Raw genomic sequence first — 14,988 nt, forward strand, 5'->3', positions numbered from 1 at the left:
TTGAGCAAAAAAATGCTAAGACTTAGTATTTTCACGTTAGTTTCTGCCAGCTCCAAGAATATAGACAAAGCTGGGGTTGGACAGGTGCGTGTCGTGGATGTGACACCACTGCTCATCTAATTCATGATCAGCTGTGGCATTGCTTATGCAAGAACTCTTACTCCAGTTAGATTTCTGGTGTGACGGATGGAGTCAAACGCCAATAGTTAGATGCTCCTGTTTCATTAAGAGGCATGTGTCTCTAAATAAATCAGGAGCATCTGACTACTACATGCCCCCTCATCTACACCAGTGAGAAAAATTGCCACTCTTGATGACTATGGTCCACGGCAGATTAATCGTGGACAATTGGCTTGGTTTTGGACATTTCCAGGGCCCCTTTTCAAAGACCAAATGTTTTTTCCTTTCACCTGAAACTACACAACTGTAAATGGGCTGTCTTGTCATTTTTATTCAGTTTACCATACATTTTCTTACTTACAACATCTTAATATTTTGCTCAGAGGATTTTCGATTACAACGAAGTGTATTGGCATTAGCATCCCATCCCAGACTGTTTACTGCTTTAGAGCACTATGGGGGTGATTCATTGAGTCCGGCGATTCTCTCGATGAGGGGACATTTTGTAGCAGATGCTCCTGTTTCATTAAGACACGCACCTCTTAATGAATCAAGGTGCGTAGTGGCGTGCGTTGCACCATAAAATGTACTCCGGCCCCTTCAGGAGTAAAATTTTGTGGCATAGCAAACGCTGCCACTCGTCATGAATTTGACAAGCAAGGGTCACACAGCCTGACCCTGTTCCACTCCAGTGTCACCCACTTTGTCAGAGCTGGGGCGAGAATGGCATGAACACACAAACATTGCATTTTTTTGCCTGAAAAAAAGGTAATTTTCAAAGCTTTTTTTAGACAGAAGTCTGGCAAAAAAGCTTTGAATTACCCCCCCCCCCCATGTGTTCATGAAAGCTGCTTCCTACAGGTGGATACCCCACGGAGTATCGTACTTGCAATTGGTACTTGTTCCCTACACTACGAATGTTTTGCACAGGTTCGATTTTTGCTTTTTCAACCAAAAATTACTTCCTTGTATCTTCACCACTTTGAAGAATACTTGGCATGTTACATTCCCTAAATGTAAATATATGGTAGGCTTTAATCCTAATCTCTTCTAATGCTCCTCCGTGTAGGACAGGGATGTCAAACTTAAACACACAGAGGGCCAAAATGAAAAACTTGGACAAAGTTGCAGGCCAACCAGTATACAGTACATTGGGCCCCGCCATAGTCCTCCACACAGAATAATGGGCCCCGCCATAGTCCTCCACACAGAATAATGGGCCCCCCATAGTCCTCCATACGGAATAAGGGGCCCCCCATAGTCCTCCATACGGAATAAGGGGCCCCCCATAGTCCTCCATATGGAATAAGGGGCCCCCCATAGTCCTCCATATGGAATAAGGGGCCCCCCATAGTCCTCCATATGGAATAAGGGGCCCCCCATAGTCCTCCATATGGAATAAGGGGCCCCCCATAGTCCTCCATATGGAATAAGGGGCCCCCCATAGTCCTCCATATGGAATAAGGGGCCCCCCATAGTCCTCCATATGGAATAAGGGGCCCTCCATATGGAATAAGGGGCCCTCCATATGGAATAAGGGGCCCCCCATAGTCCTCCATACGGAATAAGGGGCCCCCCATAGTCCTCCATACGGAATAAGGGGCCCCCCATAGTCCTCCATACGGAATAAGGGGCCCCCCATAGTCCTCCATACGGAATAAGGGGCCCCCCATAGTCCTCCATACGGAATAAGGGGCCCCCCATAGTCCTCCATACGGAATAAGGGGCCCCCCATAGTCCTCCATACGGAATAAGGGGCCCCCCATAGTCCTCCATATGGAATAAGGGGCCCCCCATAGGGGTGGCCGTTCTGGTGTCTGGTCCAAATACAACCACCCTGCGGGTCAGATTTGGCCCACGAGCCGGAGTTTGACATGTATGATGTAGGATATACACGATGCCGTAGTGCATTTGTGGATATTACCATAAATCTTGCCCTTAAAAATTAAAAATCCCCAACACCAAAATATACATTTTAATTTGCAAATATTGAAAAGTGAAGATCCATTTAGTAGAAAGACCTGTTTTTAAGGAGCTTTATATTCTTTCTGTACTTTAGTGCACCATGTCACAGTTTCTTCACCACATGGTATTTATACATTGACCCCTGAGCACATATGGGAATATAGTGTATAAATGTGCTCTGGCTCCATTGCAGTGTTAGAATATAGAATACCAGGACTAAGATTGAATATCTTATATTTTTCTGCATACAACTTATTTTTTCTCACTATAGAAACAATAAAAATGTTAAAGCTCCCTTTCTATGCAGCTAAAGAGTAGCACACAGTGAACATGTCTCCGGATTACATACAGTTCTACTTTAGCTGAGAGAGAACACGTATAACTTTCTGTCTTGTGCCCTTTGTTTTTCTGCACATAATTCTTGCAAATGTCACTGAATGAATATTGATTGTGTGTGATGAGGTGTTCAGAGCGGCCCAACCCGGATCTTCATTACCTGCTCATTTCAAGATAAAACAATGCCCAGTCCAATGTCCCAGTCTTCCACAAGTATGGTAACTTGTTTTTGTTTTGTTTTTCTTTTTACAAGGTTGAGACCAACACAATCTTGGTGGAAAAATTAAACAAATGCCAGCAAGAAAATGAAGATCTGAAAGCTCGTATGGCAAATCACATAGCCTTCTCACGGTAAGGTTTGGCATATTTATCTTAAAGGGGTAGATTTTCTTTATCTGGTGAATTTTTTGTGGGCTAAATAAATAAGACCCTGTGAGATCAATTAACGCTGTTATTGGGTAGACTCCTTACTAGTGATGAGCGAGCGTGCTCGTTTAACCCTTTAAACGAGCACGCTCGGGTACTCGCCGAGTACTTTCGGCGTGCTCGGCATTTTAGTTTTAGCCACCGTTAGACATCTGTGATACATGTAGGGATTGCCTGACAAACTACTCGGTGAGTACCCAAGCATGCTCGTTTAAAAGGTTAAACGAGCACACTCGCTCATCACTACTTCTTACCCTCAGTTCTGCACATTCTGCAGTCCTCTATGGTCAATCCTTTCCTTTGATGAGAATCTTGGGATTTCTTTATCAGTTCCTCCTTTAAGAATTTCTATTTTTACGTGTTCACCTATTGTCATGTATGAACCTAATGATCTTAAAGTCATGAAATAATGGATGATGCATGGCAGACCTCTGTACACTCTCTCCAGATGGGTCAGCACTAGAGTTGGTGGGAGTTTATTCACACGTCCCATTTCATTGGCCATGGCAGTGGCCGCTGGAATGGCAGAGAGGGTACCGCATCTCACCTGCCGGGAGCCATCGTTCTTCTTTTAGTTAGATTGCCTGGCACATCATCATATTTGGGACAGGTTAGCTAATCAAAAGTAGAGCCGTGGACACCAGCAGTTAAGAGGCGCTTCTCCTCCTATTCCAGAGGCCACAGAACACAGTCAGGATTGATGAAATTGGACAAGCGAATCCATTCGCACCAACTCTAGTCCAGTTTCATAATGTGATCACAAAGACAGTCTGCAAAAAAAACGCTTAAAAAAACAAAATAGAAACACTTCTCGTGGCAGGGACGGACACTGACTGCTTGGGGCCCCTGTGCAAGAAATGTCTGGGCCCCCTACCTTTTATGGCGACAAAGCTACAGATGTGTATATATAGCCACACACACATATATACCTCTTACATAGCCTCCTTTATTATGTATATTGCCGTCCCTTATTACATTGTGCCCTCCCGTGTTATGTACAGCACCATCCCTTACGTATTGGATTATTTATAGCGCCCTGTTCTTTATTACATAGCGTCCTCTCTTGTTAGATATATAATGCAATGACGTCTGATGGAGCATGGCAAAGCTTCTTTTCTGATGGAGGAGCTGATGGACTGGTCTTTTGGTCACCAGCTGCTCCATCAGCAGTCATTTTATATCTAACAATAGAGGACTATGTAATAAAAAAGGGCACTGTGACTGACAAAAAATAACAAGAATACGCTATGTAAGGGACAGCACTGTACATAACAGCAGAGGAAGCTATATAATAAGAGATGGCACCATATATAACTAGAGGATGGTACGTAATAAAGGAGGGTGTTATACATAATAAAGAGGAAACTATGTAACGAAGGACGGCGCTATACATAATAAGTGAGTACACTATATACTAAGGGAATATGCTATTCAGAAAATACAGCAACATTCCTGCATCTGTATGCAGTGCTGGTGTGCTGTCTGCTTTTACAAACACATTGAGTATGTCCTATTCTGATCATCAAAATAGGATCAGAACAGGACAGTCTCTGACCCTCTCAGATCCGTGATTTTCATGGATGTGTGAATGGATCTATAAAACTCTACGAGTCCGTGGACCATCCGATAAAAAAATCTGGCAGCACACAGACTTTTCACACAAATGTGAGAATGCAGCCTAAGGGATTTTACAGAAAACATTATCCCTTCAAGTCACACAGTGCAGATATAGAATAATATTTACATATCATAGAATCATAGAATCATAGAATGGTAGAGTTGGAAGGGACCTCCTGGGTCATCTGGTCCAACCCCCTGCTCAAAGCAGGATTCACTAGATCATCTCAGACAGATGTCTGTCCAGCCTCTGTTTGAAGACGTCCATTGAAGGGGAACTCACCACCTCTCGTGGCAGCCTGTTCCACTCATTAATCACCCTAACTGTCAAAAAGTTTTTTCTAATATCTAATCTGTGTCTCCTCCCATTTAGTTTCATCCCATTGCTTCTAGTCTTTCCTTGTGCAAATGAGAATAAAGATGATCCTTCTACAATGTGACAGCCCTTGACATATTTGTAGACAGCTATTAAGTCTCCTCTCAGTCTTCTTTTTTGCAAGCTAAACATTCCCAAATCCTGCAACCGTTCCTCATAGGACATGGTTTGCAGACCAGTCACCATTCTGGTCGCTCTTCTCTGAACTTGCTCCAGTTTGTCTATGTCTTTTTTAAAATGTGGTGCCCAAAACTGTACACAGTATTCCAGATGAGGTCTGACCAAAGAGGAGTAAAGACCGATAATGACTTCACGTGATCTAGACTGTATGCTTCTGTTAATACATCCCAGAATTGTATTTGCCTTTTTTGCTGCTGCATCACACTGTTGACTCATGTTCAGTCTATGATCTATTAGTATACCTAAGTCTTTTTCACATGTACTGTTGCTTAGCTCTATTCCTCCCATTCTGTATATGTTTTTTTCATTTTTATTGCCCAGATGTAGTACTTTGCATTTTTCCCTGTTAAAAACCATTCTGTTGGTTGCTGCCCACTGCTCCAGTTTATTTAGGTCTTTTTGAATCCTCTCTCTCTCTTCTCTAGTATTAGCTATCCCTCCTAGCTTTGTGTCATCAGCAAATTTAATCAGTTTACCCTCAATTCCTTCATCTAAATCATTGATAAAGATGTTGAACAATACAGGTCCCAGGACAGAGCCCTGTGGTACCCCACTTGAGACATTCATCCAGCTGGATGTGAAGCCATTTACAACCACCCTTTGAGTCCGATCACTAAGCCAGTTATGAATCCACCTAACAGTTGCCTGGTCCATTGCATACTTGGTCATTTTTTCAATAAGGATGGTGTGAGATACTTTGTCAAATGCTTTGCTGAAGTCAAGATATACTATATCTACAGCATTTCCCTGATCCACCCAGTCAGTGATTCTGTCATAGAAGGAAATTAAGTTAGTCTGACATGACTTGTTAGTTACAAACCCATGCTGACTCTGGTTAATCACTTCATTCTTATCCATGTACTTACATACATGTTGTTTAATAATTTGTTCAAAGATCTTTCCTGGTATAGAAGTCAGACTCACCGGCCTATAGTTCCCTGGGTCCACCTTCTTCCCCTTTTTGAAGATAGGAACAACATTTGCTCTTCTCCAGTCTTCTGGGACTTCTCCTGTTCTCCAAGAATTTTCAAAGATTATGGAGAGTGGTTCTAAAATTTCTTCTACGATCTCCTTCAGTACTCTGGGGTGTAATTCATCTGGACCTGGAGACTTGAACTCATTTATGTTAGCTAAATATTCCCTCACAATCTTTCTGTTTACAGATAACTTGGATTCCTCTATTCCTTTAAAAGGACAGTGAAGATCAGTTGATGTTACATTTTCTTTCTGAGAGAAAACAGATGCAAAATAGGAATTAAAAAGTTCGGCCTTCTCAACATCCTCTCTTACCATTTCTCCATTTTCATCCTGTAAAAATCCTATAGCATCTTTGACTTTTCTTTTACTTCTGACATACCCCCAAAATCCTTTTTTATTGCTTTTGACATCTCTTGCAAGCCTTAATTCATTGTCAGCTTTAGCTAACCTGATACGTGCCCTGCAGGATCTGCAGACTGCATTATAATCTTCTTTAGATATGCCTCCCTCTTTCCATTTAATAAACATTTCTTTCTTTCTTTTTAGCATGTGTTTAAGTTCTGTGTTCATCCATCCTGGTTTCCTTAAATGCTTCCCATTCTTCCTACTTTTCGGGATTGTTAACGATTGTGCTTTGAGAATCTCATTTTTAAAAATTTCCCATCCTTCCTGGACATTTTTGTCCTTAAGGACATCCAGCCATTGGATCCCTCCTATTCTCTTTCTGAGTCTCTTAAAATCTGCCTTTCTAAAATCTAACCTTGAAGTTTGAGTCTTCACATGTCTTCCTCCTCTAGTTATCCAAAATTCTATAATAGCATGATCGCTGCTTCCTAGGGTCCCAGCCACCTTTACCTCCTCAACCATTTCCTCCCTGTTTATAAGGATTAGATCCAAAGTAGCAGATCCCCTTGTTTTCTCCCCTACCTTTTGGAAGATAAAGTTGTCAGCAAGAGAGGATAAGAATTTGCTTGACCTGTTAGTTTTACTTGAGAGAGATTCCCAACAAATGTCTGGATAGTTGAAATCTCCCATGACCACTACGTCATATTTTTTGGAGAACTTGGTCATTTGATACATAAAGAGTTCATCCATATCTTCAGCTTGCCCAGGTGGCCTGTAGTAAATGCCTACAATGGTGTCCTTTCCGTTGTTCTCTCCTTGTATTCTTACCCAAACAGTTTCCACAGAACTCCCAGTCTCTGAAGCTTCAATCTCTGTGCAGATATACGCTTTTCTAACATACAATGCAACACCTCCTCCTCGTTTATCAAGTCTGTTTCTTGCAAATAAGTTGTATCCTTTTAGCCTTTTATTCCAATCATGTGTATCGTCCCACCAAGTTTCAGTGATTCCAATGACATCATATTCCTTTTCCTGCATTAGTAGTTCCAATTCTCCTTGTTTGTTGCCCATGCTTTGTGCATTTGTATAAAAACATTTTAGTTTGTGATTGGTTTCTCTTCCTCCCATATTTTTATTATTTAAATTGTTTTGTCTTTGTTCTTCTTTTCCACTTCCAGTAGCAGAGATCTCAATAGTATTTGTCAGCTGTATGGCTTTTTCTGGCCTTTTGCTTCCCTTCCCACATTGTTCTAGTTTAAAGCTCTTCTGATGAGTGTAGCAAGGCGACTTCCAAATACATGTTTTCCAGTCTTCGTAAGGTGCACCCCATCTCTAGCAAGTAGTCCATCGTATAGGTAATTCATTCCGTGATCCAGAAATCCAAATCCTTGTTGACGGCACCATCGACGTAGCCAGTTGTTCACCTGTAGAATCTTATTCCACCTCATTGTTCCATGGCCATCCACTGGGAGGATGGATGAGAAGACCACCTGCGCTCCCAATTCTTTCACTTTCTTGCCTAAGTCTTCAAAGTCACTGCAGATGGTTTCCAGGTCCTTTCTTGCAGTGTCATTTGTCCCCACATGTAGTAGCAGGAATGGGTAGTGATCTGTAGGTCTGAAGAGTCTTGATATCCTGTCAGACACATCTTTAATTTTTGCTCCTGGAAGACAGCACATTTCTCTTGAGGTTATGTCTGGTCTGCAGATAGCGGCCTCTGTTCCTCTTAACAGGGAATCCCCCATGACCACCACTCTCCGTTTTTTCTTCACAACATTCTTCTTTCTCCATCCAGGAGGATTCTGAGGGCTTACAAGGTTATTCATTGCTGGCAAAGTCTTATTTTGCTGTATTTCTTCATGGTTCTCCTGCGTGAGAGCCTGGTACTGGTTCCTGAGCAGTATGGGTGCTGACTGCCTCTCGATCCTCCTGCTTCTGTGGGTCACATGCTTCCATTCCTCTGTTTCGTCAGGTGCAGTTCGAATTTCTTCTCTTTCTGAATCATGAAGAGATAATTCTGCTCTGTCTAAGAACTCTTCACCTTCCTTAATGATTTTCAAGGTAGTTAACCTCTCTTCTAGATTTCGCAACTTTTCCTCCAACAGGGACACAAGCTTGCATTTCTGGCATGTGAAGTTTGGCTTTTCCACTGGCAAGTCTGTGAACATGTAGCAGGATATGCAGCTCACCAAATGGCTCCTGGACTCTTCCATGTTCTTATTGTTAATGTTCTGAAAACAGTGAAAGAAGCTTAAAAAAAAAAGCTTCAAAATGCGCGCGCTGGTAGGCGCGCGGTTTACCGATGTCCTCTTTTCAGCTCCAACAGCCAAAATCCAGTGTTCTTTGAGCTCGCGGAGACTCTTCACTTACCCCAAAATGCAGTGGGAATATGCAAATTATCTCCTCAGGACTCCTCCCCTGGTTTACCGATGTCCTCTTTTCAGCTCCAACAGCCAAAATCCAGTGTTCTTTGAGCTCGCGGAGACTCTTCACTTACCCCAAAATGCAGTGGGAATATGCAAATTATCTCCTCAGGACTCCTCCCCTGGCTTACCGATGTCCTCTTTTCAGCTCCAACAGCCAAAATCCAGTGTTCTTTGAGCTCGCGGAGACTCTTCACTTACCCCAAAATGCAGTGGGAATATGCAAATTATCTCCTCAGGACTCCTCCCCTGGTTTACCGATGTCCTCTTTTCAGCTCCAACAGCCAAAATCCAGTGTTCTTTGAGCTCGCGGAGACTCTTCACTTACCCCAAAATGCAGTGGGAATATGCAAATTATCTCCTCAGGACTCCTCCCCTGGTTTACCGATGTCCTCTTTTCAGCTCCAACAGCCAAAATCCAGTGTTCTTTGAGCTCGCGGAGACTCTTCACTTACCCCAAAATGCAGTGGGAATATAGGTACTTACCGCTGACGTCTCATCTGATAAGACTCGGTTTCTGCTGATTCTCCTCCATCTGTTCAGACCTTCATGTCGACATCTCCCAGCCACGACTCGCCTTGTCACTATGATCTCCAGCCTAGAAAATAACAAGGTCACATATATTGTATATATACATGCATGTCTCCCCCACACTGCGCCCCTGACTACAGATGTCTACCACCACCCCCCCCCCCCCCAATTAATATACTATTAGCCACTTAGTAATCAAAGTATAAAGTGATCAGCAGCACTGTGCCCCCCATTGACTATAATCTCCACCGGCCAATAATACACTGCTCAAAAAAATAAAGGGAACACTTAAACAGAATATAACTCCAAGTAAATCAAACTTCTGTGAAATCAAACTGTCCTCTTAGGAAGCAACACTGATTGACAATCAATTTCACATGCTGTTGTGCAAATGGAATAGACAATAGATGGAAATTATTGGCAATTATCAAGACACCCTCAATAAAGGAGTGGTTCTGCAGGTGGGGACGACAGACCACATCTCAGTACCAATGCTTTCTGGCTGATGTTTTGGTCACTTTTGAATGTTGGTTGTGCTTTCACACTCGTGGTAGCATGAGACGGACTCTACAATCCACAGAAGTTGCTCAGGTAGTGCAGCTCATCCAGGATGGCACATCAATGCGAGCTGTGGCAAGAAAGTTTGCTGTGTATGTCAGCGTAGTGTCCAGAGTCTGGAGGCGCTGCCATCTACCAGGAGACAGGCCAGTACACCAGGAGAAGTCGAGGGGGCCGTAGGAGGGCAACAACCCAGCAGCAGGACCGCTACCTCCGCCTTTGTGCAAGAAGGAACCGGAGGAGCACTGCCAGAGCCCTGCAAAATGACCTCCAGCAGGCCAGAAATGTGCAGGTGTCCGCACGAACGGTTAGAAACCGACTCCATGAGGGTGGTATGAGGGCCCGACGTCCACAGATGGGGGTTGTGCTCACAGCCCAACACCGTGCAGGAAGCTTGGCATTTGCCACAGAACACCAGGATTGGCAAAGTCGCCACTGGAGCCCTGTGCTCTTCACAGATGAAAGCAGGTTCACACTGAGCACATGTGACAGACGTGACAGAGTCTGGAGATGCCGTGGAGAGCGATCTGCTGCCTGCAACATCCTTCAGCTTGACTGGTTTGGCAGTGGGTCAGTAATGGTGTGGGGTGGCATTTCTTTGGAGGGCCGCACAGCCCTCTATGTGCTTGCCAGAGGTAGGCTGACTGCCATTAGGTACCGAGATGAGAACCTCAGACCCCTTGTGAGACAGTATGCTGGTGCGGTTGGCCCTGGGTTCCTCCTAACGCAGGACAATGCCAGACCTCATGTGGCTGGAGTGTGTCAGCAGTTCCTGCAATATGAAGGCATTGAAGCTATGGACTGGTCCGCCCGTTCCCCAGACCTGAATCCGATTGAACACATCTGGGACATCATGTCTCGCTCCATCCACCAACGTCACGTTGCACCACAGACTGTCCAGGAGTTGGCGGATGCTTTAGTCCAGGTCTGGGAGGAGATCCCACAGGAGACCATCCGCAACCTCATCAGGAGCATGCCCAGGCGTTGTAGGGAGGTCATACAGGCACGTGGAGGCCACACACAATACTGAACCTCATTTTGACTTGTTTTAAGGACATTACATCAAAGTTGGATCAGCCTGTAGTGTGTTTTTCCACTTTAATTTTGGGGTGACTCCAAATCCAGGCCTCCATTGGTTAATAAATTTGATTTCCATTGATTGTTGTCAGCACATTCAACTTTGTACAGAACAAAGTATTCAATGAGAATATTTCATTCATTCAGATCTAGGATGTGTTATTTGAGTGTTCCCTTTACTTTTTTTGAGCAGTGTATAAATTATTCAGTCTCTGTGACTCTCCCAATTAACTGTAAGGCTATGTGCACACGGAAAATATACAAGGCTTTACAGTACAAGCAAAGTGAAACCCCCATCACTGCTCTCTCCCAGCGCCCCCCGTTATTGCTCTCTCCCAGCACGGCTTTCCCCCACCTCCCCTCATTCTCCTGTTCCTCTCCACAGTGTATCAGTACTAAAAAAAAAAAAAACATAACTTCTCTCTCAGCACGCTCCCGCAGCATCCTCCTCGTTGCCGGTAACTTTCTCCCTGACACAGGTCCACACTGCTTGATGACTCCATCAAGCTGCACGCGTCTGTGTCAGGGAGGAAGTGCCAGGCAGGAAGCAGAGGATGGATCTCTGCAGCTCTGCTGCCATTTTCCTCCGGTCAGTAGCGGAGCTGTAGGGATTTCTCCCTGCCCGCCGCACATGAGAGGGCAATCTGCCCATGGCCCCCCCCCCCCCCCCCCCCCCGGAGCTTCGGGCTGCGAGAAGCAGGCCAGATTGTCCTCCATATTAGCTGCCCGGGAAGGGCCCCCTTGCACTGCCTGGCCCCGGTGCGGTTGCACCTGCGGTAGGTCCGCCCCTGTCTCGTGGTCCCATGAAGTAGATAGAAGAGACTGCCATGTGGTCAATATGCAACACTTTGAAAAACAGTATCATGGTACTAATGAATGCCTAACAAACTAGTGGCCTACTGTTCGAATGTGCATTGACGTCATGTAACCTTCATTAATACACCTTATTTTGCTCTTGCAGGCAGCTGTCCACAGAGCAAGAAGTTTTGCAGAGGTCTCTAGAGAAAGAATCCAAAGCGAACAAACGTCTCTCAATGGAGAATGAAGAACTCCTCTGGAAGCTACACAATGGTGACCTATGTAGCCCTAAAAAGCTGTCGCCATCTTCCCCTGGTATACCTTTCCATCCTCGGAACTCTGGATCGTTTTCTAGTCCGACAGTCTCACCAAGATGACAGCACTTTTATTATTAATGAAGATCCGAAAACTTCTCAAACATTTCGAGACATTGTGGTGAGATTGCTTTGGACAGATACAATGGAAACTAAGGCTATATTAGCTACCTAACCATTACAAGATGTCTGGAATTTGGGATTTGGGTTAAAGATTCTGTAACCCACTGGAATTTGAAGGAACAACTGGATAATGTTGTTTCAGCTAAAGAGAAGACTTTATGGTAAATATATATGGACGTTGTTGCACAAAGCACTTACCTAGCAAGATGAAACTATTCTTGCGTTTTTGCCTTTTTTCACCTACAGCAAGTACATAGGGAAAAAAGCTCAGGGCCTGTAGATAAATCACAAACTTTCTAAAGTTTCTTTATTCACCTGTTATTTGTTCTTCCCATTGGATAGGGTGTTTGTGAAATGAATGAGATGGATGTTACACACACAGCTTGTCTGCCTTATGCTGCCTTTTTGTTTTCTTTCTCTGCATTTTTTTTGGCACCATTTTTCGTTCTGTAATCTGTACGCGAAGCTTCTGAAAACATGACTGTTTCGAGGAAAACTTGAACATTCTGCACAACATGTATCTGCCTTGTAGAACATGAGAACGCCATCCGTCAATAATTGAGGTTCTCTGGTTTTGTCTTTGTGATCTTCTCAATCCCTCAAATGTAGACCTATTGACTTTTATATGCCTTTGTGAAATAAAATGTCTGCTGCTTCTCATCTGTAAGTACAGTGATTATCCATCTCTTACATAATTATATGTACTGTTTTGGACTATGCAAAAAAAAAAGCACCACATTGGTGTTGTACTATTGACCTGCGTTAAATTGCTTATTTGCAGCTAGAACTCATTTTCCAGTGCAAAAAAAGAACGTCTCCAAAAACTAATGAGAAGCGAGCCTTGTTGTAAGAAATTAATTGCCATCTGTCAATGCATGCGTCATCTTCGAGCCAACATTTGCTAAGTATCAGATCAAATTGGGAGGACAACAAAAAAAAAAATTGGCTATCGTTTTTATACCTGCCTTGAAAAAGCCAGAGAAGACGACTGACCCGGAACTGAGACATTTTGTTTTCTTTTTCTCTTCTTCACTGTCTACTGCTACTTTGAGTTGACGTGGATTTTTTTTCAAGCATTTCCAAAAAGAAAAGTTTCCAAAGAGTTTTAGAAGATAGCCTACATTTTTTTTTCTTATGTTTTGTAACTCAATTTTTTATCCATGCAATTCTTAAGTCTGTCGCCACTTTTTTTTTTCCTTGGTAAGATAGTTTAGGCCTGTGACCAACAAGTATTGGTTTGTACCCCTGATTAATCTTCTGAAGTTTTAATTCTGAACACCAGTATGTCAAGTTTGGGCACGGAAAAGGAAATGGTTTTGTGTATTTTTTTTTTATTATTTTTCAGCAATTTTTTTGGAGGGGGGTCATATTTCATCTTTATCATGCAATTGTGTGTAGCTTCTAGCTTACTTGGATGTAAAAAGAAATAATAAAGCTGTAGTTGCTTGGTTTGTAATGATGGAAATATATTCTGATGTTTAAGAGAATAAATTTATTGGTGCAATAATTTACTTCATATTGCTTGGTGTTGATGGTTATTTTTAAGTCTAATTCTCTAGCATGCTAGTTTTACGTGCAGCGTGCTTATACGCCAAACTTTGATTAAAGCACTTTGCAGTAAGGTTTCATAGTTCATTATTATTATTGTATTATATGATACACTGATCTTATGACACTGATGTATAATATTACATTATGAGGGAACCTGGTGTACTGTGACTATCACTTACATTGATTATTGGTAAATGTAACACTACTGTTCCAAATCACCAAATGGTAAATTGATGCAATCATCTTAAGGGAATTGGGTCATTTTTACATTTTTAAGATCTTGTAGTAAAAGCTTAATATTGATGAATAAGTCAGGAGGTTGTCGTAAATCTTTGAGTCTTATAAAGTTACATGGAAAAAGTGACGTCTGGTCCACACAGAAGACTCTGTATGAGCTGGCAGGTCACCAGTGGAGTCACATGATGCTGAAGTGGTGCTGGAATCTGAAGAAGGCAGTACCGGTACGTATTGGAATACACACTCTGATTTGATTTCATTTTCATTATGTTAATTGATGTGTGTATGTATTCTTTATAATTAAATTTTACTTTCTTTTTTTGTCATCTCTGTTAGCAAAGTGAACAAAAGAGAAATATTTGGTGTGACCACCTTTTTGCCTACAAAATGGCACCCGTTCCTCTAGGTTTTTGCAGACAGTTTTTGAAGGAACTCTGCAGTGAGGTTGTTCCAAACATCTTGTAGATGTTGCTTGTGCAAATCCTACAGTCTCCATGTAATTCCAGACAGATTCAATGTTGAGATCATGGTTCTGTGAGGGCCATATTACTTCCAGGACTCCTTGTTCTTCTTTGCGCTGATAATGCTGTATGTTTGGGATCACTGTCCTTCTGCAGAATAAATTTGGAGCCAATCAGATGCCTCCCTGATCTGTATCTGTATGTAATTCTCAGCATTGACACCTTTAATCCAGACTAAATCTCCAAGTCAGTTTGCTGAAATGCAGCCTCAAACTTGCAAAGAGCCTCCACCCTTCTGAGCTGTTGCTGCAGACATTATTATACCGCTCTCCAGCCCTTCGCAGAGCAAACTGCCTTCTGTTATAAAGATTTATTTTACATTTTGATTCATCAGTCCAGAGCACCTACCCTCATTTTTCTGCACTCCAGTTTCTAGGTTTTCATGCGTGGTTGAGTCACTGAGTATTGTTTCCAAGTTAAATGTATGGCTTTCTGGCCTCTATTCTTCCATGAAGACTTCTCCAAACAGTAAATGGGTATGACCAAGTGCCACTGGTTTCTACCAGTTCTTA

At 42.9% G+C, this 14,988-nt stretch overlaps 1 protein-coding gene across 7 annotated transcripts in view; it reads left to right on the forward strand.

Moving 5' to 3' along the window:
• MTUS1 (microtubule associated scaffold protein 1) overlaps positions 1 to 13,685 on the forward strand; it is a 227,430-nt gene extending 213,745 nt beyond the window's left edge. For all 7 annotated transcript variants that reach the window (XM_073645396.1, XM_073645394.1, XM_073645393.1 and 4 more), the window contains 2 exons: positions 2,675 to 2,772; positions 11,894 to 13,685. In XM_073645396.1, the coding sequence (XP_073501497.1) occupies positions 2,675 to 2,772; positions 11,894 to 12,107 (312 nt within the window). In that variant the 3' untranslated portion in view covers positions 12,108 to 13,685. The remainder of the gene's footprint in view (positions 1 to 2,674; positions 2,773 to 11,893) is intronic.
• Positions 13,686 to 14,988: the final 1,303 nt, after the last annotated feature.

This window comes from Phyllobates terribilis, unplaced genomic scaffold (genome assembly GCF_046119375.1).
Source record: "Phyllobates terribilis strain yellow unplaced genomic scaffold, ASM4611937v1 Scaffold_1__5_contigs__length_1240528914, whole genome shotgun sequence".
In the NCBI taxonomy this organism is placed as follows: domain Eukaryota; kingdom Metazoa; phylum Chordata; class Amphibia; order Anura; family Dendrobatidae; genus Phyllobates; species Phyllobates terribilis.